Here is a 27,031-nt window from a genome sequence, read left to right on the forward strand (position 1 = left end):
TGGAACTTAAAATGCAAGGGGGACCAAAGCAAACTGAAACTCCTGCTAGTTGCTCTATGGTAATAAATGACTTTGTCACTAACCCTGGAGTCTCCTATCTCCTACCAGCATGTATGAAACGGTGGCAGGTTAACTTGTTACTTTGCAAGCAAGGTAAAATCTGAGAACATTCACAATTCTTGATCTATCTGTAATTTAAAACAAAGAACACTTATCTCATAGAACGTGATTACAATATTGCTATGAATGTAATGAGATAATAAATGTAAAGTGTTTACAATACTACCTGTTATATGTGGAATAATTTCGTAAAAACATAATCTATTAATAGTCCTAATATCAGTAGCTATAGAAACACCTCCACTGTCTGCCTCACTTACATATACATGACATAAACACACTAAAGCTTCATATCCTAAGTAACAAATCCCAGCTTAAAATTCTTTGTCACATTAAATTAGGGACAAACTCAAGTGACAGCTGGAATTGTTTAGGTAAATTAGTGAGAACTGTGCCAGAGTGGGGAGAAAACATTATTGTGCAGGAAGTAGCCCTAAGAGTTTCCTGCAAACTATTGTCATGTGGGAAAACTATGGGTCCAGTGTTGCCAAATTTCTTATTTTAAAAGGAAACTCATAATATTATGAACTGCAATTTATATGGTTAAATATACTTTCATATTTATTTTGAGCCCATGCACTCAAATAAAATAAGTCTATTAGCCAGATGCAAATCATGGATCCTTTGCTGTATCAAGAATGATAAGGAGTACCCAAATTATCTTATAAATGTACCACTAAGAAAGGAAGATGGTAGTTTGTGGATGGTGGGTTGATGGAGGAGAATGATCTTGCAAAAACAAACAGAACAAAACCAAAAATGAAGAAACCAAAGAACTTCTTTATATCTTTTTTTAAAATGTCAAAATAAAGAGGATTCCAGGAAAAGTGGCATAGGAGTTGCACATTGATATCCTTGGTACTTGCTTTTGATCACAGCAAACACCCAAGCTCCAGATATACAAAGTAATGGAATCCTGGGAAAGACTTTGGTGCTATCTAACGTTGAAACCCTGAACTATTACTGTATAGTAGTTCATGTGATATTTGGCAAATGTTGTTGTTTCCCTCAAAAATTTAAAATATTCCACTGTGCTCTTGTGAGGTCATTGTGGTGCCAGGCAGTGCTTCAGCTTACAGTTAGGAAAGCAAACCATAACATTATGCCACATGCTAGTATACACAGAACATAGGATGCAAGATGAATGTTGTGGTTCATCAAGGATTAAATCTTTATCTAACATTTGCCTGGAGTTAAGTCTTTAAGCTGACTTTGTCCTATTCATAAAATTGGACCTAGTCTAATTCTTAGCAAAATAATGAGAGGAAAAATTATCCCTGCTGTTGGCTATTTCTACAATAGCCCCTTAATATTTTTTCCTGATTCCAATATTATCTCTTCTCTTTCCTTCTCCATGTAGCATCTAGAAACATCTCCATAAAATGCAAATCTAAGCAAAACTCATCAATGTCTCCCATCACCCCTGGGTTGGTGCAAGTTGTAACTCCCAAATGAGCATTTTGTGCCTCTACTGACCAAGCGATACCACATTTCCTGCATCTTGACATACAGAAGGACTGAGTTTCTGTCAAAAGCCACTCTTCTGTCTGAGTCAAATGCTTTCCTCTTCCAAGAACATTCTTCTTTCTCCCTCTTGCTAACTCCCGCAAACACCAGGAATCATTTCTTGCTCCGTGTATTGTCACCCCTTCTTCCAATAGCGCAGGTAGGACACCACCTGCTACATTCATAAAAACAGGACTTTGAAGGCAGTCACAAGTAGTTTCTACTAGCTTTGCTTTTAATAACTTATGGTTGGGGCGCCTGGGTGGCTTGGTCGGTTAAGCGTCCGACTTCGGCTCAGGTCATGATCTCACAGTCCGTGGGTTCGAGCCCCGTGTCAAGCTCTGTGCTGACAGCTCAGAGCCTGGAGCCTGTTTCAGATTCTGTGTCTCCCTCTCTCTCTGCCTCTCCCCTGTTCATGCTCTGTCTCTCTCTGTCTCAAAAATAAATAAACGTTAAAAAAATTAAAAAAAATAACTTATGGTTAATGTTCGGTTCACTACTTAATGTTTGGTTCAGTACCAAATCATGTAATATCCCAAGAATTATTCCAATACCCAACTTTTATAAAATTTTATGATACTATTTGGTAAACTAACATATTATAAGGAACTAATGTAGGATATTGCTCTGTTAAAATGCATCCCCCAAGGAGGTGCCTCACAAATCTCAGTGCATTGACACAAAAGTTTGTATCTCTGATGACAGAATTGTCAGCGTAGTGGCAGGAATCAAGGGAGCGGGTCTGAGTTTAGAAGTACATACCTCATCCCATTACATGGGCAATCCCTTCCCCACAAACACATAAACTCCACTTAACCTGATGAACTTGTGGAGCAGCGTTTAATCTGTTAAATGTTTGATTTCTTCCCATGCTAGATAGCAATGAATGAGGATAGTATGATATTTTGGAAACCCCAAGGCAAGTGTTATCTTGAATTATTTTCTCACACTAGGAATAAGCTGCCAGATGTAACAAGGGAAGATTCACTTGAGGTTCAAGTGATCCTGGCGTGGGGGCTACCTTCACTGAAATCATGAGGCAGGTGGAAGCTGTTTTCAGGACCATTCTGCTTTAGAAATTCCTTTGATGGTGTCTTTCTAAAGCAACAGGTCTTACTAGTTTGAGAATATGAACAGACCTCTTGGCTCTGGTCCACCTGTCATCCTTCTGCGGGACTCACTATCACCACGTATCTTTATGGTCTGGTAATAGCTGAGGGACAGGCTGAGTTTCACTACATCCCAGATTCCAGCAACTTGATAGTGTTTTTGTTTTCAAACTCTGCCTATATTCAAAGTGGATTTGAAAAGGCTTAGCAAAATATGTATAGTACAAACCATAATGACAATAATACTAAAGATAGAGTAGTATAAAGTGAGGATATACTTCGGCAGGGAAAAGAAGAAAAGGAAGAACAAATGACATGGGAGTAAAGCTAATAGATTGCTCTTTGTGTGTTCCAAAATACTGCACACTGGAGCACATTTAAATTGACATGGAGCGCACACTTAAATTGGGCCTTCTAGTAGCCAAGGCAAAGAAAGAAATACAGGCATGGAGTTTCTACCCGGGAAAGCACTGCTGTTTTGTTCTATTTCATCAAGCTGTGAAGTTCAGGATATACCTTTTTTAACCTAATTCACATTAATTTTTGCTACACGAATCACACTTGGAAGAGATGGTTGCTTTCTTGGAAGGACAAATAAAAGATGATTTAACAATTACCAAACTGCGGTTGGTGATTTAAACCTCTCCAACTTAGACACTGGAGTAAGAGTATAATACTATCAAACCCCAGAAAATGTTTGAATTACTACAAAGGATTTTTGACTCCTCTAGGACTTTCAGTTTTCATGTCCTGTTTAATAAGTGTGGGAAAAATAATGAAAGACCATGGGATTTTTACACCAACCTGCAAAAAAGGTACTTTTTTATCTTAAATTTAAGGGCAAATAATGTCTTTCCCTTCTTTCTATGGAACATCTCCTGCAAATTAATCTCAAACAGGCCAAGAGAGAGCTAAGAGGAAAATGTGAACTATAGCTCAAGGGATAGGAAGCAGATTTTGCTGACATGGATAGGTGGTTTATAACTTGGGGTTCCAGGGTCATCATATCATGGAATTGCAGCCAACCATGGCATACTAAAGCATGATGTGGAGAGGATTTTGGATTTAAGAATCAATTCTGTTTTCCAAAATTGAGGATTATGCAAAAAGGCAGCATAGCAACATGTAAATATCAGTATCTTTCCTTGTCAAGGTAAACCTTAGTTTGCAGACTGAGAATGAAAGACGTATAGTTCCTTTTCTCCTTCATATGAGTAGCATGAAACACAGTGTGATTTTTAGCAGTTATGCAACCATAAATCTCTATTTACACAGAATTTTGGGGCATCATATGTATCTGATTGCAAGCTATAAAAAAATCATTGTAGAATCATTCTACTATATTATGTAATTTTGAAACATAAAATTGAGACTCTCATCATTACGTCCCATGTGCCTAAATGTGATTTTCAAATGAAAATCACCAGCCTTATATGACGCTTGATCTAATGCTTGGATGAGGTAGAAGGGAATGTGTAATCTATGCAAACTAGAATTACAGTTTCAGAGAATAGTGAAAATTCTTAGTCACCCAAGAGGATTTAAAGGGCTAAATTCTAATTTGCAATCTTGATCCATAATAATTAAAAGGCAAAGAGGTTCCTTTTAATGTTTTTTTTCTAGTTCAAGGACAATTTGGTTCTAAATTGACCCAGATGAATTTTATGTAATTTGATTAATAAGGTTATCTTCTCACAAATTTGAGGATTATGCCTTGAAAATGCTTTTAATTTTGATCTTTTTTTTCACGTTTTCAGTTATATGGAGTATCATGTATAAATGTTAAATTAGCTAGTATCTTCTCAGTGCATCAATGCATTTTAATTAAAATATTTTTTCTTTTCCCCAAATATTCTCTTCTACCATGCAATACAGGGTACTTGGCAGTAACAATTCTCATTGGAAATAAACACGTAATAGTATTTATTATATATTGAAGACTAAAGAGCTTGAACTCTAACAGCTTAGGAAATGCAGCCTTGGTATTATATTGTTTGTATTCTTCTCAGTATTAGAACCAAATACCAAACAATGGTGTATCCACAATGGACTTTCACTGCAGTTGACATTCATTGCCTGTGCACATGAATGATAGAAAACATTTGTTTTTCTAGAACTTGATCCTCAGTTATCTCAGAAATTTAAGGGATAAAAGTTTGTTTTGAAGGCTTTGGCAAATTAGTTAGTTAGTTGGCTAATTAGTTTTCTTACTTTTTTTTTTTTTTTCTACTTAAGAAGGTAACTGTATTTTTGGAGTCTATGCACCCTTTACCTTTATGGGCTGCTAACTATATTTTTTTTAAATGGAAGTTTTAAATAATATTTTGCTAAAACTCTGTTTATGTGGCTTGTATGAATTTTGGTCTGCTTTGGCATTTTCTTCACATGAAGTAGTTGACAATGCAACAATTTAATTACATAAGCAGATGCTTTTTTCACACAACATAAAAGCTTTTTTTAAAAAAAGCTATCCAGAAACTTATTTTTTTTTATAATCACAAAAGGATTTTGAAACAAATTCCTAATTGGATTTCATTTATAATACTTTTAAGTTTTACATTTTTATAATTTGTATTCAGGTTATATTTAAATTTACTTAAATGATATTTTACATTTAGGTAATACTGTAAGTAATGCCTTTGTTCCTTGTTTATTGTCTTGATAAAAATTGCTTGAGACTTGGTGAACCTTGCTTTTCCTTCTAAGACTACCTGAGAAATATCTCATTAACCTCCGTTCTATTTAATCTTTCCAAGCTCTTAATTTGAATTCAGGTAAACAGCAATAAATGAAATAAAGATACTCATTTATACTGGTAATAGTATAAATTACAAAGATAATTACCTTGAAACCGTTATATAATATTACATATTATAAAAACATATAAGGAATTGCAATCGTTGACAGCTCAAATAATATTAAGAATACAAATAAGCTGAATAGTAATAACAAAAATAGAGTTGATCTGATAGACATATGTAAAATGATGCCCTACAAGTAAGGAATACATATTTTTTCCTAAAATATGGATAAGAATTTTTTTTTAAATAAATCATCTCTTGGTTATCCAAGAAAACAGCAATCAATAAAAGAATGTAAAAGAATTGTTACACATGTTTTCTTCTGGCATTAATTCAATAATCCTAGAATATAATGACAAGAGAAAAAATAATTTTAAGTGGCAATATAAATATTTGCAAATAAATACATGAGCCAAACATAAAAATAAACTTCAATTTAAACTACCCCCCCAAAAACAGATTTATATAATATATGAGCTCTGTCTGAACCTTATTTATAGGAAAATTCAAAGCACTAAATAATTTTGTCGGCAAATAGAAAGAAAGAAGGAAAGAAAGAAAGAAAGAGAAAAGAAGATACAAATCTTAAAAATATATATATGTATATAAATTTAAATATAAAAAAAAAACAGAGTAAAGGAAATAAAGGTAAAAGCAGAAATTAACTGGAAAGCAGACTACAATTGATGTCAGTAAAGAAATCATAAGCTTTTTGAATCACTAATCTTTTAAAGAAAAAGAAATCATTAATATACAAAATTAATCAAGAAAATAAGGAACAAATTAAAATAATCAAAAGAAAATGTATTCTGTAACTCTAGGCATACAGATCTGAAAACCTGTATGTAATGGATGTGTTTCTGGAAAAAAAAAACACATTATGAAAAATATTTAGTAGAAAACAGAAAGACAAAATTATAGCTACTCTAAAAGAAAATGCTTTTTATTATATGCCTGCCAACTATATCAAAACTTAAAGAAATATTATTTTTTTTCAATGTGTTCTACTTTACTTCTCATTCATAGTCATGCTGCTGCAGCTTGTTGTACCTATGGTCACTCACAATGAATTATAATCTTTAGGAAAAGTTAATAATTTCATTATCAAAATGAAAAAAAAATCATTTTATAAGAATCTTGAAATTTCCAACATGTACCAAATGCATGTTACTCTATAGGTAGACATTACTACTTTTTTTTTTTAGATTTTTATAATTTATAAGTTTAAATTCAAGTTAGTTAACAAACAGTGTAGTGTTGGTTTCAGGAATAGAATCCAGTGACACATAACACCCAGTGTTCATTCCAAAAAAGTACCCTCCTTAATGCCCATCATCTATTTAGCCCATCCGCCCACCTACTTCCCCTCCAGCAACCCTCAGTTCTCTACGTTTAAGAGTCTCTTATGATTTGTTTCCCTCTCTATTTTTTCTTATTTTTCCTTCCCTTCCCCTAAGTTCATCTGTTTTGTTTCTTAAATTCTAAATATGAGTGAAGTCTTATATTTGTCTTTCTCTAACTGATTTCGCTTAGCATAATACACTCTAGGTCCATCCATGTTGTTGCAAATGGCAAGATTTCATTCTTTTTGATCACTGAGTAATATTCTATTGTATATATATTCTACCTCTTCTTTATCCATTCATCAGTAGGTGGACATTTGGGCTCTTTCCATAATTTGGGTATTGTTGATAGTGCTGCTATAAATATTAAGGTGCATGTGCCCCATTGAATCAGCATTTTTGTATGGGTAAATACCTACTAGTGCAATTGCTGGATAGTAGGATAGTTCTGTTTTTAGTTTCTTGAGGAACCTCCATTCTATTTTCCAGAGTGGCTGTACCAGTTTGATTCCCACCAACAGTGCAAAAGTACCACCCTTTCTCTGCATCCTCACCAACATTTGTTGTTTCCTGAGTTGTTAATTTTAGCTCTTCTGATAGGTGTGAGGTGATGTTTCATTGTGGTTCTGATTTGTATTTCCTTGATGATGAGTGATGCTGAGCATCTTTTCATGTGTCTGTTAACCATCTGGATGGCTTCTTCAGAAAAGTGTCTATTCATGTCTTTTGCCCATTTCTTCACTGGATTATTTGTTGTTTGAGTGTTAAGCTTGGTAAGTTCTTTATGGATTTTGGATATTAACCCTTTATCAGATAGTAAATGGTATGGATTCCTTGATTTCTCTTTTTGTTGCTTCATTATTGGTATATAGAAATGCAACCGATTTCTGTACATTGAGTTTACATTGTGCTAAATTCTTGTATCAGTTCTAGAAGTTTTTGATGGTGTCTTTCGGATTGTCCATGTAATTACAAAGACTGAAACATTTCTTGTAGGATTGATTTAGTGGTCACAAACACCTTTAGTTTTTGTCTGGAAAACTCTTTCTGTCTCCTTTTAGGTAGACATTACTTCTTAATCAGCTCTATCACTTTATAATAGGTGATAATTTGTGTCATGTTCAGGTAGAAGAAATAAACAGAAGGAAATAATAAATAAAACATTCTATGAAACTATTACCTATGTATGTGTGCTAACATTTATCTATATATACTTTTATATTTTATGTTGAATTACTACTAAGCATCTTATGTGAGATCAACTGTTAGAATTCTGTGTACCAATATCATTTCAATGGTTTTTAGATAATACATGAGTAAGAGAAAATTATGCTACATATTTTCTCATTTCCCTGCAAAATTATTTTGAGTTAGAGGTTAATAGCACACAAAGAAAAATTTCTGGTGGGAGGGGGAGAAAATATAATGAAATGATAGGACAGGAATGTGCCGCCTGTTATAACTCCCACTTCTTTCCTTTAAGGATAAAAGCTTGTACAAGTTCATTAATCACATTCTGCCAAATTATATTTCTCATCAGCCTGCACTTCCAAATATGGGGAGAGGTGGAAAACTTCAATTTACCCCTTTATTGTCCCTGAATATAATTTCCAAAATCTTAACCTTCTGAATTCAGTCTCTGGCATTTTATGATAATAACACTTAGGGGAATCATTATGTTTTATTCATATTTAATGATGATTAATATGTCTTTGCTATATAATCAAGATAAAATAGTACAGTTCCTGAAAATTGCTCTTTTTTCTTTTTGGTAAAGAAAACAGAAATTACTGGGGACTCAATTAGGATTTAAAACAAATTTAAATGTAACAAAAGAATTTATTGAAAAACTTTCACCATCTCTATGAAGAGACAAACTTAGAAAAAGGATACTTAGATAGAAAAAACATGGATACATTTTTTTTTAGAAGAAGAAAGTCAATCCAAGAGAAATGGCACAGTAATTATATTCTAACCACTGCATATCAAGAATTAGTGCTGATCGCTTTCAGCTGTCCTACAGGCACTTTTCTGTCCGATCAAGTTAGTATGGATTCGTACTACTCTGAACAAGCTCAAGGGAAATTGTTTTGCAGACTTAGCCTGAAATAGAACTTAGTCTTTAATTTGGAGTAACTTATAAAGAGAAAATTTTTACAATAACATAACACAATCTAGAAAAGTTACCAGATTCCTATGATTTGACCAAATAGATCTAGACATCGTTTGCTAATTATGTGATATCTCAAAATAGTCTTTTATTTTCTAAAAAAAAATAAAATAAAATAATTTCATTGGTCACAAAATATTTAGCAATATTTACTGTCACAGAAAAAAATCTTCTATATGTTACATTGATTTTGGCTTTGAGGAAATTAGTATGTGTACCCTGAAAACTTCCTTATAACCATCCACTTCAATTCCTCTTTGAAAGTCATCAATATCATTTAATTATGTTGCCCTACCAGGCAGTGTATTTCTTCCTATCATATCTCATTCATCTGCCTAAGCTTGGACGAAGGTATGAATTCATGAGTGTAGCCAAGGCTCAGGAGGTCTGTAATATTCTTTTTTTAAACATTATCTCATCACTTCTTCTATTTACAAAAATAGCTGTTGAAAGCATCTTTTCTTCAATTAAATGATATACTTCTTAAATGTAAACACTTCTTATTTGAACACATCATATTAGTCTTAATAGATCTGAGTGATACATTCTCTCTTTCTCCCACCCCTCTCCCTCTCCCTGTCTTTCTCTCTCTGGAACTTTTTTGTAACAACTGAAAATGTAGAGACTTCTTGACAACATATCAGTGTCTGGAAAACTTGGCCATTAGATAGCATGAGTATTGGCACAAAAAGCATAAACTTGTTTGCAATATACAGTTATTTTTTCTTTTTCATCACTATAACCTTATTTTTGTTAGGAAAATAAATGATGACCAGGTTCTACAACTTCAACTAGAGCTGATACTTGTACAAATATGCATAATAGTCATTTTGTTTTCATTATAAATATGTATACACACACACACACACATACATACACACACACACACACACACAGCCCTAGAGAGTATAAGAGTCCTCATTTCCTGAACTGCAAATGGTTATTTAATAAATATAGCCTAGATGGTTCATTTTTAAATAACTTTAGACTTTAGTCATATTCCTGGATCCTAAATAAGCATTCAGTTTTCATATCAGTTTGGCTTTCATAGACAGTATGAATAAACAAGTGTGGACTGAAAACATAATACAAACATTTTGTTGTATTTTGTTGTGGTAGTTTTTAGTGACATTGATGGAAATATTCATATAGAGGCTTCTCTTCAGATTCCTCACAACTGAAACTACACTTCAAGAAGATGGAAAACTTTTGACAAAAAGCAAGAAAGTTATTCCTGTGAGACCTGCAGAATGTTAACTTTTTCCTCTATCTTTATCTCACTCCCTTTTTCCTGGTGTGTTTGCAATTAAAACCAGGCTATAGTAAATAGTATAGTATAAAAGAAAAAAAAAAAAAGCAAAATTTAAAAATCCCAACATGCTATATACATTTAAATCAAAATTGGCAACATATTGAGAATTTTTTTTTTCTCTTTCAAATCCCAGCATATGTTTAAACATAGTTAACAGATCTAGGTATGTACACACAATCCTATCAGAGACAATATTCGTCCTGTGGCCAATTTTCTAATGGACTGTCACCATAGAATAACTTAACTCATAACGTAAAAAGACAGTGTCCTAGATATGTTTTTATCTATTTTTTAATACCTTTGGGAGAAGGACTTTCATCTCTGCTTTACATCTGAAAGAAATGTAAACCGAGGCACCTGGGTGGCTCAGTCAGTTAAGCGTCCCACTTCGGCTCAGGTCATGATCTTACAGTTGGTGAGTTCAGCCCCGCATTGAGCTTTGTGCTGACAGCTCAGAGCCTGGAGCCTGCTTTGGATTCTGTGTCTCCCTCTCTCTCTGCCCCTCCCCCCACTCACACTGTCTCTCTCAAAAATAAATAAACTTAAAAAAAAAAAAAAGAAATATAAACCTATCTTTCAGAGTTCTACTAAAGGTCTATCTCCCACTTAAAAATGACACTGTCCATCTAGAAACAGCTAGGATTTAAAACTACCAACTCTCCCTTAATTTCAGCTTCAATCTCAAATTTGTACTATGACATGAATCTGTATTGAGAATGATTGTGAAGAATCCGAGGATTGCCTTAGTCCTTTACTTCCTTTCAGTTACCACTAAATCTTGGGGTCACCCCAAGAGGTAAATTCACAGGCATACCTCATATTGTGCTCCCCTGTTGTCCATGCTTCTATTTCACTCTAAATCTGCCCAGATTTTTCTCACCAACCCAAAACTCTACTGCAGTTTGCCAACGTAATATTTATATAATTTGATAAACTAAATCACATGAATATGTAAATGGAACACTATTCATCTTAGGATTTTTTTTTTTTTCCCAAATAGCTTCAGTGAGCTGCAGCCTTTGCCCCCTTTTCATTGTCTAATTGACCCTATCATGTTAGGGTGGCCCTCTTAACAGGTCTAAACCTTATGACTTAAGTTCTGACCTACTTTTTGCTTAACACAGGACAGACCATGTCTCTGATTTTATCACCTCAATGCATATTCATATTCTGAACTTTATTATTTTTTACCTGTCCTGACTTAGAGCATCATTAATTTAAATCTTTAAAGCTGTGTTATACATTATAATTTTCATAGTGAAGAGTAATTGAAATAAAGGAAGACTGTACTTCTTCCAAGATACTTTATAGATCATTAACATATCACATCTTCAAGTAAAAATTGAAGTTATCTTAGGCCTGAGATCTGCACAAATTAGGGCGTTATTAGTAATTGGGAACAATTATATATTGCCTTGACATTAATGTACTAACTCCACAATTGCCCATGTTCAGTAAATAACTGCAACAATAAAAACAAAAGTTGGCTTTATTAGATGCTAGCAAAAACTCTTGATATGCCCAAATTCGAAAGACCCCCAAGAACAAATCACCAGAGTCCAGAGTCAAAGCCAAGCAGCAAGGGTCGTTTATTGCAGGTTCGAACCCGGACCTCCGCGCACTCGTTACTGGTGACGCTAAGAGGTCCTGAGCGAGGATCTTACAGCTTCTTTTATAGACAGGCACAAACAAGTTAGGGATTTTTCGAGGTTGCAGAGCTGTTATTGGTTGACATTTAAATTTGAACACTCAGGAGAACTTGATTGGTTCCCGCCTTTTTTTCAAACCACTCAGCAGAACTTGATTGGTTCCTGCCTTTAGGTCAGACCACAACTGGGCACGCCCTGGCTGGTTCCGGGAACGGCAGGGTGGGGGGGGGGGAGGTCTTTTCTTTGCAGTTGTGAGTACACCTGGTAATTTTTCTCTTAGTCTCTCATTCCCCCCTTTCTTTGGTGCCTTAAGAGCCAATCTTGGATCTTATGTGTCTGACTCAAATGTTTCGGTAATGATAGGTTGGTATTGGGTCCTAAGGACCATCAGTTGGATCGTGTTAACTCGGTCTTTGATAAAGGCAACTAGTTTATTAATAATATAAGGCCCAAAGGTGAGGAGGAGGAGAAGGAGGAGTATAAGGGGCCCAGCTAGAGCAGAAAGCAGGGTGGCTAGCCATGGGGACTGATTGAACCAAGACTCAGACCAGCCTTGTTGTCGTTCTCGTTCACGCTTCCGTTTGGCCAGGCCTTCTCTAACTTTAGCCATGGACTCTCGGACTACTCCGGTGTGGTCAGCATAAAAACAACATTCTTCTCTTAAGGCTGCACATAAACCTCCCTGTTGGAGGAAGACTAGATCTAGCCCCCTTCGGTTCTGTAGGACCACTTCAGAAAGGGAGGTCAGAGATTTTTCGAGGTGTGAGACTGAGTCCTCAAGTCTGGCTATATCTTCACCAATGGCTGCCCTTAGGCTATTGAACCCTCAGTGCTGGATGGCTAGTGATGAGATCCCTGTTCCTGCCCCTATGGTACCGAGGCCAAATAAGGTGGCCAAGGTTATGGCCGTAAAGGGTTCCCGTTTTGTTCTTATTGACTCTCTTGCTTTTGTCCCTTCTGTCCACAGATCATATACAACATTTTCTCGGTGGTAAATAACCTTTGGAAATACTAATACCATGATACAATATTCGGTTGATGAATTAAAAACATTTCTGCTAACACATGGGGTGAGCCCTGTCTCAGAACAAATCCACCAACTGTCAGGAGCTGGAATTATCCATTTAGATTCATCTATAGAGTAATTAGTCGGGGCACAGAGCTGGATATGGCTAGAGGGGACCTTCCCTATACAAGTCCCATTGCCAGTGACCGCTTGCAGCGTGAGGCGGGGGCCCTTTCGATTCCACTTGCAAGCTGCTGGCGACTCTTCTCCTGATTGTGAAAAAGGGGCAGCTAGACCTATGGCTTCATAGAAGGGGGGTTTTATATCATAACATAGGCAGCAGGCCCTTGTTGCCTCAGGGTCCGATCGGTTTAAGGCCTCATACGCTGCTGTTAGCAATTTCCATAGGGAGTCTATGCCTTCTGGGTTCTGATTTTCTTGGACAGCTTGTGCTTTTACTCCTGGGGTAAGGATGGGGGGTCCTGCTGGAGGGACTAGTGGAGATCTGCCCGGGGATAAGCTTATCTGTTTTTTGTTTTGTTTTGTTTTGTTTTTTGTCAATACCTGATTTGGCCCCACTGATTGTACAAGAGGGGAGACTTTTAATTTTATTTGAATGGCAGTCCCAAAGAGGGGATATTGATATAAGTAGACTCCCCAAGTGAGTCCTGAGACCCATCGCCTGTCCTTTTTTCCTTCCTCTGTAAATCTTACACGAATAAGGTTACAGTTTTCATCGTACCTGGTGCGGGTACATGGTTGGACATAGGACATTTCAATAAATTGGGGTTTACTTCCCACTTCCATTCCCCATCATTGGAGGTGACGCAACTCCAGGCTGCGCAATAGAGGGTTTCAAACCCCCCACATGTGCGCCTCATCGCCCCTGTCCTAAATCCCAGACATGCATAAAATCCATTTCTACTTATTGATACCCTCCTTTGCAGTTGCCTCCATTTACCTCCTTCCATTTCTTCTAATGGACTAACTTTTTCTAAATTAAAATATAAACCTGGCCACCAGGTATTTAATGGGGCAGTTCCTAGGGTTTTGTTGTAGATTTCATGAGTCTCTAAGTTAGTAATTTCCCATGTCAAATTATAGGGGGTGTGGGGGTTTGGATTTACAGATAGAATTTGCAGAACAATCAAGAGGAGGGCAAGTACCATAGTTACGGCTCAGTCCGTTGGCGGCGTAGGGTCAATTTTAAAGGATTGTCCTTAGTCCGATCAACAGTCCAGGTTGTCTTTGAAGGTCCAATGAGGTCTGAGAACGGGTCCACTGGTTTGGCGTGGGCGAAATGGATCCAGGTGGCGATTCTGTCTACTTTGATGGCAGTAGGCATTGTCAGGATGACCTGGAAGGGTCCTTTCCACCTGGGCTCCAGAGTTCCCTGCCGATGACGTTTGACGAGGACCCAATCCCCTGGCCGGAATTGATGTGGAATAGGCAGGGGTCCAGTCTCATAGAGATCCTTTAATTTGGGCCATACATCTTCATGGACCCTCTGCAAGACTTGTAGGGAGAACAAGAATTCAAGACTATTATCGTTCTCAGCTTTGACAAGGTTATCTTTTAGGTTAGGGATGATGGGGTGTGGTCTACCATGTATTATTTCATAGGGTGTGAGTCCCAGTTTGTATGGGAAATTACACACCCTGAACATAGGGTGTAGGGGAGAAGGACCACCCAATTAGCGCCAGTCTCCATGGTCAATTTAGTCAGGGTCTCTTTTAATGTTCTGTTCATTCTCTCTACCTGTCCTGAGCTTTGGGGTCGGTATGCACAATGTAATTTCCAATCAGCCCCAAGTATGGAAGCCAGTCCCTGACTTACCTTAGAGACGAATGCAGGTCCGTTGTCTGACCCTATCATTACTGGAAAACCATACCTGGGCAGGATTTCTTCTAGGATCTTTTCGGCTACAATCTGCACCGTTTCATTCTTGGTTGGAAAGGCTTCAGTCCATCCTGAAAAGGTATCTACAAAAACTAGCAAATACTCATATCCATATTTTCCTGGTTTTACCTCAGTGAAATCTACTTCCCAATAGGTCCCCGGTCTGCTCCCTCTTTGTCTTACCCCTGTTGTCTGAGGATTGCTACTCGCATTGTTGAGTTGGCACACTGTACATTTAGTGACTACTTGATGGACCTTATCAGAGACATTTCTGATTTTTAGTCCAGTCTGTCTCAGTAAGTCCAACATTCGCCAGGAACCTAAGTGGGTGCTGCGATGGATCCGCTCTAGAACTTGCCATCCTAGTTTATCTGGGAGTATAATGCTGCTTTTGGAGTCTCTCCACCAGCCATCTTTGATTCGGGTCATAGGAAGTTTACTCATCCATTGAATGTCGCTTTCTGAATACTCAGGGCTGGGGGCAATTCCCGGGATCCGGGGTCTGGCAGCTGTAGGGTCAGTAATTGCTCTGGGGGCCGAGCTGTGTTTTTTGCAGTCTGATCGGCCAAATTGTTGCCCCGGGAAACTGGGTCAGTTGTCTTCTGGTGTCCTGGGCAATGCACAATCGCTAGCTTTTTGGGTTCCCATAAGGCTGCTAGCAGGGCTAGAATCTCTTCTTTATTTTTGATGTCTTTCCCTTCAGCTGTGAGGAGCCACCGTTCTCTGTATATCGCCCCATGTACATGAGAGGTGGCGAAGGCATATCGGCTATCAGTGTACACGGTTAGCTTGCAGTCTCTTCCTAATTTTAGGGCCTGGGTTAAGGCTATTAGTTCAGCCTTCTGGGCCGAGGTTCCGGGGGGTAGGGCTTCTGCCCAAACCACCTTGGTTTCTGAAGTTACGGCTGCCCCCGCATACCTTTGTCCCTGGTGAACGAAGCTGCTTCCATTGGTGAACCAGATGGCGTCCGCATCCGATAATGGTTGGTCCTGCAAGTCCTCCCGGACCCCATAAACTTGAGCCAGTATGTCGGCGCAGTCATGAAGTGGAGTTCCCGTGTCTGGGTCTGGCAGCAGTGATGCTGGGTTCAGGGCCGTTGGGGGGGTGAAGATGACCCTGAGGGGGTTCAACAGCAGTCCCTGGTAATGAGTGAGTCGGGCATTGCTCAGCCATTGGTAAGGCGGCTGCTTGAGGATGCCTTTGATGGCATGCGGGGTGGTGACTTGTAGCTCTTGGCCCACGGTCAGCTTATCAGCGTCCTTTACCATTAGGGCAGTGGCTGGAATCATCCGGAGACAGGGTGGCCATCGGGCGGCCACTGGATCTAGGTTTTTAGACAGATAGGCTACTGGCCTGCGCCAAGGGCCCAAATGCTGGGTTAGCACCGCCTTAGCTATGCCTCGGTTTTCATCTACATGTAGGTGGAAGGGTTTGGAGACATCGGGGAGTCCCAGGGCTGGGGCTGATAGCAGAGCAGTTTTAATTTGTTGGAAGGCCTGTTCGGCTTCTTCCGTCCAACTAAAGGGCTGTTGATCTTTTGTTGCCTGGTATAACGGTTTTGCTAATTCAGCAAACCCTGGTATCCATAGTCTGCAGAACCCAACCGACCCTAGGAATTCCCTCACCTGTCGTGGTATCTGCGGTCTGGGAATACGAAGGACAGTCTCCTTCCGGGTATCCGTTAGCCAGCGTTGCCCCCCTCTCAGTAAGTAACCCAGGTAAGTTACCTCTGACTTGCAGATCTGAGCCTTCTTTGCTGAGGTGCGGTAGCCTAAGGTTCCCAGAGTTCGCAGGAGACCTTCGGTTCCCTGGATGCAGGCTTCGGGCATCTCAGCAGCTATTAAGAGATCATCAATGTACTGTAGGAGAGTTATATTAGGGTGTTGTTGTCTGTACTCACTTAAATCTTCGTGTAGAGCCTCGTCGAACAGGGTCGGAGAGTTTTTGAATCCTTGTGGCAGTCTGGTCCAAGTGAGCTGGCCATTTATGCCCCTGTCTGGATCTGTCCACTCGAATGCAAATAGCTCTTGACTTTTAGCCGCTAGTGGTAGGCTGAAAAAAGCATCTTTTATATCCAGAACAGTATACCATTGTTTTTCTGGGCTGAGGGCGCTCAAGAGAGTATAGGGGTTAGGAACGGTTGGATGTATGTCCATCACCCACTTATTGACTTCTCTCAGGTCCTGCACTGGTCTGTATTCCCCACTGTTGGGTTTGCGCACGGGCAGCGGGGGGGGGGGGTATTCCATGCTGAGTGGCAGGTGCGTAGGACCCCGAAGTCAAGGAGGCGGCGGATATGCAGTGTGATGCCATTTTTGGCTTCCGCTGGCATGGGGTATTGGCGCACGCGGACGGGGTCCGTCCCGGGCTTGACCTCTATAAATAGGGCTGGGCGATGTTTTGCTAGCCCCATACCACCCGTTTCTGCCCACCCGTCTGGGAAGCGTTGAAGCCAGGGCTCGATGCCCTGATCCAGAGGAGTGGGTTCCTGATGGAGTCTATATTCATCTTCTAGTTTCACAGTGAGTACAGATATGGGTTGGTTGTGGAAGTCAGTCACTCTGGGTCCCCCTGGTTGGAAATGAATTTGGGCCCCCACTTTGGTAAGCAAATCCCTCCCCAACAGGGGGCAGGGGCTGTCGGGAATGACCAGGAAGGAGTGGGTTACCTTCCCAGTTCCTAAGTCCACAGTCCTCTGAGTTGTCCAGGGGTACTTCTTTATTCCGGTGGCCCCTTGTACCCAGGATGATTTTTCAGTTACTTTTCTATGGGGCTTGACCAGAACTGAGTGCTGTGCCCGGTATCAACTAGGAACTGGACTGGGGTCCCCTCCACTTGCAATGTTACCCTAGGTTCGGGGAGGGGATCCGAACCCTGTCCTCCCTATTCTGTATCTTGGGTAAACAGTATGGGGGCTATTTTAGGCTGCCATTGTCCTTGGCTGGGGCAGGGTTGTTTCTTCTTGGGGCATTCTCTTATCCAATGGCCTTTTTCTTTACAATAGGCGCATTGATCTTTATCTAAGTGCCGCCTGGGAGGGCGTGTTGTTTGAGTGCCTTCTGGGGGTGGCTGTTCTTTCTGGACTGTAGCGGCCAGGACTTTAGTCATTTTCTCTGTGGCCTTGATCTGTCTCTCTTCTGGGGCGTCCCTGTTGTTGTAGACCCGTTGTGCTATACAGAGTAGATCCTGGATCTGTTTACCTTCTAAATCCTCTAGCCTTTGGAGTTTTTTCTTAATGTCAGGAGCTGCTTGATTTACAAAGGACATAATGACAGCAGCCTGGTTCCCAGGGACTTCTGGATCCATGGGGGTAAACTGCCTAAAGGCTTCCATTAATCTCTCTAAGTAAGCAGCTGGACTTTCTGCCTTTCCCTGTACGACCGAATATACCTTAGCCAAATTGATGGGCTTGCGAGCTGCAGTCCGGAGACCCACCATCAGAATCTGGCGATAAATGAGTAGCCTTCCCCTACCTTCTGCCATGTTGTAGTCCCATTTGTCCTGTGGAGGTCTGGTTAGGGGGAAAGCCGCATTAATGAGGTCAGGGTTAGATGTCGGCCTACCGTCGTCTCCAGGAACCAGCTTTCTTGCTTCTAATTGGATCCTCTCTCGCTCCTCTGTAGTGAACAGGATGCGGAGGAGCTGCTGACAGTCATCCCAGGTGGGCTGGTGGGTGAACATGACACTGTCTAAAAGAGCTATTAGGTCTTTAGGGTTATCAGAGAATCGAGCGTTCTGTGTTTTCCAGTTGTAAAGGTCACTGGTGGAAAAGGGCCAATACTGGAGTCGGGGGTTGCCTGTTTCATCGGGGGGTCCTATTTCCCTCAGGGGTAGGGCCACAGTGGAGTCGGGGAGGCGAGAGTTTGGCTCACGCTGGGTGCGCCCGCGGGTTCGGCCAGCTGGCCCCTCACGGTTGGTTTCATTTTCAGTGGGGCTTGGCGTGGCTGCTGCCTCCCGTCCCCCTGGTTCCAGCGCAGCTGCCACTTCCCGTCCTCCCGGTTTCCCTAGGGGGGCAACTAGCGGGGTGACTGGCGGGGCGGCTGCTGAGGGCAGGGCCTGGGGTGCGAGGGGAGGGGGATGATAGGGTGGAGGGTCTAGGGATAGTAGGTCCTGACTATCGGGCAATATGGGATACAAGGGTGCAGCTGGCGTCCTTGATTTTGGGGAATCTGCAGGCCGCATGGCAAGGACCTTACACATTCCTGAGGATAGGAAGGGGGCCAACCAAGGGGGTGGATTTTCCACTAAATTCCGCCATACAAGAATGTAGGGAATCTGATCCGGGTGTCCCTCGCGACCCGGTAGAAAAATCTTTGATTTCACCTTAGCAATTATAGGGAGGCAGAAAGTTCCTTTGGTTGGCCATCCAACGCCGAAGATTGGCCATTCAGAGTGGCAGAGGGTTATTAATTTTCCCCGCTGGATGTCTAAACTCAAATTCTGTCCTCTGGTTCTAACATCCCTGAAGTTAGCAATGAGGAGAGAAAGAGGAGTGCTTTGAGATTGGCCCATCTGTATCCTGGAGGTGGACGAAAGGATTAAAAGGAGAAACAGTAAAGTTATGAGGATTTCTGGCTGGGCCAGGCCAGGTCACCTGTGAAAGAGAAGGAGTTTAACACTTAAAGGTTATAGAATAGAGAACACAACACTTAGATCGCTAGCGCGTTTCGGGTGTCCACCACCCGAACAGAAGAATTCCGATGGGCCCAAAAAGGTGCCCCAGACGGGTGCCAGTGGACGTCTCCTACTGGACCCGACCGACTGCCCTATAGCGCGTCCGCCAGGGCTGTGTCAGTCACCGATACAGATCCCGCGCGGGAGAGCCAGAGACGAACAGACAAACAGAAACGGACAGAGCCGGCTCACTTACCGATCGGTCTCAGGGGCGACCCATTGACTTGGGGTCTGGTGGGTTTGGGGGGGATCCCGGATGAGCCCCCAAATGATATGCCCAAATTCGAAAGACCCCCAAGAACAAACCACCAGAGTCCAGAGTCAAAGCCAAGCAGCAAGGGTCGTTTATTGCAGGTTCGAACCCGGACCTCCACGCACTCGTTACCGGTGACGCTAAGAGGTCCCGAGCGAGGATCTTACAGCTTCTTTTATAGACAGGCACAAACAAGTTAGGGATTTTTCGAGGTTACAGAGCTGTTAGTGGTTGACATTTAAATTTGAACACTCAGCAGAACTTGATTGGTTCCCGCCTTTAGGTCAGACCACAACCAGGCACGCCCTGTCTGGTTCCAGGAACGGCGGGGTGGGGGGGTGGTCTTTTCTTTGCAGTTGTGAGTACACCTGGTAATTTTTCTCTTAGTCTCTCATTAGAAAGTGAAAACTTACTTGTTCTCTTTGGAGCATCTGAAAGAAGTTCAATAAATATCCATATTGTCATATATAGAGGTCCAAATGACCCATGATACAGATCATCCCTTTTAAGTGATGGTAGGAATTTCTGATTCCACTTCAGCAAAGAGTTCACAGTCCATTTTGAAAAGTTAATATCTAGCTACCATGTTATAATCCAATGACTGTATTTCCTAGAAATACTGTGTAGTTCTCAGAGTTAAATTTCATTTCATTAACTTCATGTAAAAGTTTGAGTTTTGTAATATATTTTCAGAAGCAAAATAACATTTTATGATTGACTTCTGTAAGTGGATGTGAAAAAGTAACCTATAGGACTACATGTGAAGAACAAGGGGTGGTGATGTTATTTGAGTTTGTATAATCTCTTTGTGTAATATTATACGGTAACATATAAAGGTAGATTCACTTTTTTTGATTTAACAAATATTTGAGTTGCTAGTATTATGAAAAACACAAAAATGAGTAAGACAATATTAATTACTTTCAATTAGCTTCAATTAGCTTCTAATATAATAAAGAGAAGAATGGGTAGCAATTTGTATAAAAGAGAATTTTAAAATATCAAGAGCCATAAGGTAAATATTTGCAAAATACATAGTAGGTCATACAAAAGAGGTTGAGATGTTTTTCAAAAATATTTTCCCAAAATATATTGTCTTCTTTAGCCCTCCTTCTCTCCTTTATGAGAAGAGCTTCTCTTTGGATCCAGGGTAGTGAGGCTTACAACTGGCATATTTCTGTTCTTATTCCTTTTGTGTATTCTAAACTTCCTTATGATATTTTCATATCTATTAAACAGTTTGAAAACAATTGCTATAGAGAAAAAGATATCAGATTTGAAGACTGACACAGCTGAATAAAATCTTAGGTTCTAGTTGAGCGAGCAAATTACATAATTTTATTAACAGTCAGTATTCTCATCTATAAAATGGGGTGATAATAGCTCATTTACTCCATATTACATTACAGAATGTTCCAGTGCCTCAATGGCTACTCTTTGATAGCATGATTTCTACCTGAAGACATGAAGAAAAGATTAATGGAGTACTTACAACTACAGTTGGTATAGATTTGGTTGGATACAATGAATTGTGGAAGCCAAGGTACAAAGCACAAAAAAAGAGCCAGAAGATAAAATCCCCTAGGCTAGATTTGATGATAGAAACTTTGATGTCAAATAGAGAGAAATAAGCATGGAGAGTACGAATAGGAACATTCTTGTGGTGAGTCTTAAACACCATGCAGAATACAGATACTTAATTTACTTGACAATGGACAACTATTGAACATTTTTGGATGGAAGGGCAACATGAGGTACATGTGCTTCAAACATTAACTTTGTAGTTGGCCTTTGAAAGAGAGTGAAGAGATCTAGAGGCTGAGAGATAATTTAAGAGTTGACTGATTATATCAAAGAAAATGAGAGTGTGGCATAGATGAGGGACATATCAGAAAAAGAGAAAGTTGGTAATATGGAGATAAATTGGAAGGATTTCATAGGTAATTATGTGTGATAGGCAAAGGAAAAGAATGTTTTTATTTTTTAAGATGAGAAGTAGGGAAGAGTATAATAGGATTTATTTTGGAAAAATACTTCAAATTTTTTTAAACATTTATTCATTTTTGAGAGACAGAGAAAGAGCATGAATGGGGGAGGGGAAGAGAGAAAGGGAGACACAAAATCCAAAGCAGGCTCCAGACTCTGAGCTGTCAGCACAGAGCCTGATGTGGGGCTTGAACTCATGGACCACGAGATCATGACCTGCACTGAAGTTCGTCGTTTCACTGACTGAGTCACCCAGTTGCCGTTGGAAAAATATTTAAATAGTGATGTATATTCTTTTCCCAAGCAATTTCATCTCTTCTACTGAGCCTGGGCTAATGGGAGTTTTTTTGTTTTTTTTTTTTTTTTTTGTTTTTGTTTTTTTATCTCTATTTTCACTCATTAATGAGTAAATAAAGGTTAAGACGATAGGTGATTTGCCCAAGTTCCCTCAGCTAATGAAAGGATTTTAAACTTCTGGCTCCTAGATCACAACTATATTCACTACTTTTTGTTGGATATTAACATTCCATAGAACCTCTCAGAGGAAATTGCCCAGCATTATACTGATAGTTGAGACTGGTTTTTGGATGTTGGAGAGGTAAATTATTACCTGGTGGTGACATGTGAGTCACCAACATGGTATCTGCAGTCTTAAGGATAACATTGCCAAGAGAAGGAGTACTAAGAGAAGCAATTTGAAGTTAAGTGCTTGAGGAATGTGTACTTTCAGGAAGTAGGCAGAAGAGAAGACAAAAGCACACAATCTGATTGATCAATGTAATTTAAAATAACGCAGAAATCTATCTGTGAGTTAGAGGAAGGAGAAATCTTACGAAAATAAAAGTAATAAAGAGAGGTTTAATGGATAAGAGTTAGGAAATACCATTTGCTTTGGACTAGCTAATCAATGAAGACCTTTGAGAGGGTGTTTTTATTTTACTAGTGTGAGATAAAAACCAAATTAAAGTTCTATTGTAATGGCTTAAAATCTGTAGATAGAGAATACCTGCACTGAATTTGGGTGATAGTTATTTGAATTTAGAGTTACTGTTTGTAGGCACTGTAAGAGAGAAGATTTGAATGGTCTTATACTATAAAGAAAGAAAGAAAAAAATATTGCTGTTGAGATCTTGGATCCACTAAAAAATAACCACTTGGGTTTTTTTCTCTTTTCTGGAAAAACACCTAGGGCTCTTAAGGACATTTCTAGCCCTCAAATTCAATGTGAACTCTCTTTCATATTGTAATATTTATGATTTACTGTGTTTTATTAACAAAGAATTTCCTATTTATTATTCCTTAAGACACTTATCTATATCACATGAGGTGGTAATTAAATACCAGTATCAAAGAGATTTTTTTTCAGATTTTGCCACACACGTGAGCAAGAGTTCAATCACTGAGTTTCTGCTCTATAAGTCTGCAAACTCAATTTTATCATATCATCCACAGTTGATAAAACTGACTACATGAAATACACACTATAAAGATTGAGACTGTGTCTTCTTTGACCTTAAACTTAGCACAGGGTCTTTCACATAACAGGGATTTATGAATAAATGAATGAATAAACAAATGAATGGGTGAAAGAATGAAGAGAATGTATGCTGATTTATGATCTAATGCACAAGGTAATAATTTATTTTAAAAATCATGTAAAGAAAAAAATAAAAATAAAGTAAAGAAACTAGTAATTTAGATTTCAAATCTTTAGAAAATACATTCAACCAGTGATGTGGTCAATAAAACAAAAGTTAGGGCATGGGTGTAAATATCCTTCTAAGTAAAATTGAATGAACATTTTAACAAAAATAATAAAGCAAAGATACACAAAATTGAGAAAAGTCATAAGTTGCCCTAAATGATAACAGAGAACTTATTTTGGATAATTTCTTAAATGAGAAAACAGGAAATTATAATGATACATATGACTTATAGAAGGAGAAGAGGTTGGCGAATAAAAAATAAATGTAAGGGGTGCCTAAGTGGCTGTGTTGTTTAAGCGGCCAACTCTTGATTTCTGCTCGGGTCATGATCCCTTGTCATGGGAGCCTGCTTGGGATTATCTGTCTCTCCCTCTGTCCCTCCCCTGCTCATGTGCCTGCGCTCTCTCTCTCTCTCTCTCTCTCTCTCTCTCTCTCTCTCTCTCAAAATAAATAAACAGTTTTTAAAAAGTAAATGTAAAAAATCAGTTAACTTAGATTTTTTCCCTCTCTATATGTGAATGGATAACCATTCCTTTGTGGATATTAGTTTTGTCTGAATTTATAATTTGGGGTGGACATTGATAAAAATTCACCAGCCACATGAACATGCAAGCACCATGACATTATTGTTGTAATGTATTTCACAAAGAAAGCTCAACTATCCCTGTCATCCAAGTTGAGATATAGCAGCCACCCCCACCTTTTTTTTTTCTGAATAAAAATGTTGGTAATTTGTCTGCCAGTTAACAAACAGGTACATAAAGTTTTAAAACAGCTGGTGTTTCAAAGGACATCTGTGTTATGGCTAGAATAGACATTAAGCATTTAGTAAACAATGCTATAAAATATAAACTAGGCTTTTAAAGGATAAAAGGTTCTTCCTTGTCTTACCAATTGCTATAATAAAATGTAGCTGACAGCAATAACTAAAAGGAAACTTTTTAATGCATTTCAGATGTGTCTTTTCTTATGTTGCTATAAAGTATATTAATAGCTTTGAAGAAATTAAGGTCAATGAACTATGTATATATCCTGTAGTAAAAGTATCAGATGGAATTGCGTTAACTCTGTACTTATAATTATAAATGATAAAAATGTGTTATCAAATAATTCAAGTGATAATTCAGATGTGACCAAAAGATGATATTCTGATCAATTACTGTTTTGAGCTATGTTTTGAAATGAAGCCCCTGTGTAGTCAATTTTACATTTAGAACTTAGAATATGACAAAATTCTAACTGGCAATTAAACCTGTTAAAATATTTTGTGAACCATTTGTGCAGAGCTAACTACAATTTTTATGAAATAGGGATTTTCCCCCCAAATCCCCTTAAAGCTAATCTGTCTTTCTCATTCTCTAAGATGACCTCTTCTCCTATTTTCCTAAAAATATTGAGATTGTTAGGCAAAATATTTATTTTCTCTGTATTTAAAATTATACTGTATCAATCTCTTTTTACTTGAGATTAAAAGCAAAAAGCTTCTTTTAGTCTTTCATTCCTTACATCCTGCTGCCATTTATCTTTTCTTTCTACTGTCACAGCGCAAACCTCCTCAGCTTACACCCACTCCTGAACTCAGATTCATGACAGACTGGGATAGAAAAGTTTGGCAAGTATTGTCAGATAAGGACCATAACTTTTAGGACCACAGGAGTCCTTAATGATTGTGATACGTAAGTTGGTTCTGTGGAGTGAATCCAAGTATCTAAGTATATATAAACTTTTCTACCTAACGAAAGTATCAGGTTGTTTTTTCAGATACAGGCTAAAAAATCCTGTTGTAAGAACAAAACTTTCTTTTGAACATTTGGTTTTGATTGCATTTTTATATGTAACACAATATTCTTTCTTCTGACTGTTTGATCAGTTGATGACCCAGGAAGATATATTTTTCCCTGGCATCCTCTTTACAAACAGTTGATAAGTATATATACATAAGTTTGGGAAGTTATTTTAACTGTCAGTGACATTCTTAAATATACTTGAAATATTCTGCACCTGTGTTTTATGAAAAAATACTTTTAGTATTTTTTTTCTTCCAATCTCTAGCCTTGTGGGCTTCTGATACACTTCATTTCTTTAAACTTCTATTTTTATCCTTTTAACCTCTTGGAGGATCTCATCTCATCAGTTTAGTAGCTCCAATGAGATTCTCTATACCAATTACTTTTTTAAAATTAATTAATTTATTGAGAGAGAGAGAGAGAGAGAGAGAGAGAGAGAGAAGCAGTCTCTGCCCTGTCAACGTGGAGCCTGATGTTGGGCTCAAACTCAAGAACCAGGAGATCATGATCTGGGCCAAAATCAAAAGTTGGAGGCTTAACCAACTGAGCCACCCAGGTGCCCCAACTATATCGATTATTCGTAAGTCTGCCTCCAACATAGAACTTTCAGTTGAGCTCCAGCTTGGTATGTTCAATTACCCAATGGAGTCTACACTCTACCGAGTGATATGTCACACTCAAACAAACTCATTTATCCTGCTCCAAACTTACTCTACCCCCTGTATTGTTTGTCAGTGTATGGTGACACCTTTCTCTTTATCTCTATCATCAGAAACCAAACCTTCTCAATCATTGTTCTTTAATCTTTGGCCAATATTTTAACTTCTTTCTGCTTCTACCACCTCTATTTTATTCCAGGCCTCCTTTACCTCTAGACGACTGCAAAAACCTCCTAAATGATGTCTTGGTCTCCAGTTCCCTTCTAATCAGGTCTCCATATAGTGTACAGAATAGTGTTTAGATTGCAATTACGAACCTTTTTCAATGTCATGGAGTAAAAATCCAAATTCTTTAATCTGGCATACAAAGTCACTTGTAACATTGCCTCTGTTCATTGCTTGTCACAAAAAAAAACTCATATTTCATATTCTGGATATTCTCAGCTACTTGGATTCTTCCCCATACCATGATTGTTCTTGAACCTAGGACTTTTCACCTGTAGCTGATGCTAATACTCCAATTTTCTTCTTCCTACCTCCTGTATACTATATCTTCTTTTTCTTAACAATTTGGCTTAGAAAATCCAAACAGCATTTCTCAGTCTCTCCAGGATGACTTACATATTTGTTCCACTGCTTCCACTCATCCTCTCATTGTAATCTTCTGCAAAGTTGTCCGTGTTCCCCCTCTGAATTATCTACTCTGAGTTCAGGTTTTCATCTGTAAAATAAAAAAATAATACAACCTTCTTCACGCAAATGTTCTAAAAGCAAAAATATACATAGTTTATTTTGCAGTGTTTGGCAGATATTAAGTACTCACATTGCTGCTATTTTGCTAATATTATCATTAATTTCAGGGAATGTATGTTGTGAGTCATGGGCCAAACATGCTGTCTGATGAAGATTAGGTTCTCTATAAATATAGCTAGAGTGAATAACAGTGAATAAATGGGGGAAAAACCCTCCTTTTAATGGTAATACATTTTAAATTAAAATTTTTAAAAATATTTATTCATTTTTGGGGAGACATGGAGGCAAAGTTTGAGTG

At 38.7% G+C, this 27,031-nt stretch overlaps 2 protein-coding genes across 4 annotated transcripts in view; one reads left to right on the top strand and one right to left on the bottom strand.

The window, feature by feature from the left end:
* The window catches only part of CADM2 (cell adhesion molecule 2), a 1,075,089-nt gene that overhangs the window by 1,012,358 nt on the left and 35,700 nt on the right, over positions 1–27,031 (top strand). The window lies entirely within an intron of this gene.
* Positions 14,947–17,164, bottom strand: LOC145715745 (uncharacterized). Its single transcript, XM_081796564.1, has 2 exons — positions 16,643–17,164; positions 14,947–16,054 (listed from the first exon to the last, which is right to left on the bottom strand). The coding sequence occupies exons 1-2, from the start codon at positions 17,162–17,164 to the stop codon at positions 15,356–15,358; spliced, it is 1,221 nt and encodes a 406-aa protein (XP_081652690.1). The 3' UTR covers positions 14,947–15,355.

This window comes from Panthera onca, chromosome C2 (genome assembly GCF_046562875.1).
Source record: "Panthera onca isolate mPanOnc1 chromosome C2, mPanOnc1 haplotype 2, whole genome shotgun sequence".
NCBI classification, from domain to species: domain Eukaryota; kingdom Metazoa; phylum Chordata; class Mammalia; order Carnivora; family Felidae; genus Panthera; species Panthera onca.

What these genes read in the sequence shown, in the direction of transcription:
- LOC145715745 (XM_081796564.1), bottom strand. Translation starts at nt 17,164, where the DNA reads ATGGAATACCCCCCCCCCCCGCTGCCCGTGCGCAAACCCAACAGTGGG. An exon ending in CTCAGATCTGCAAGTCAGAG is followed by an intron (nt 16,055 to 16,642) that starts GTAACTTACCTG and finishes ACTCATTACCAG; the next exon opens with GGACTGCTGTTGAACCCCCT.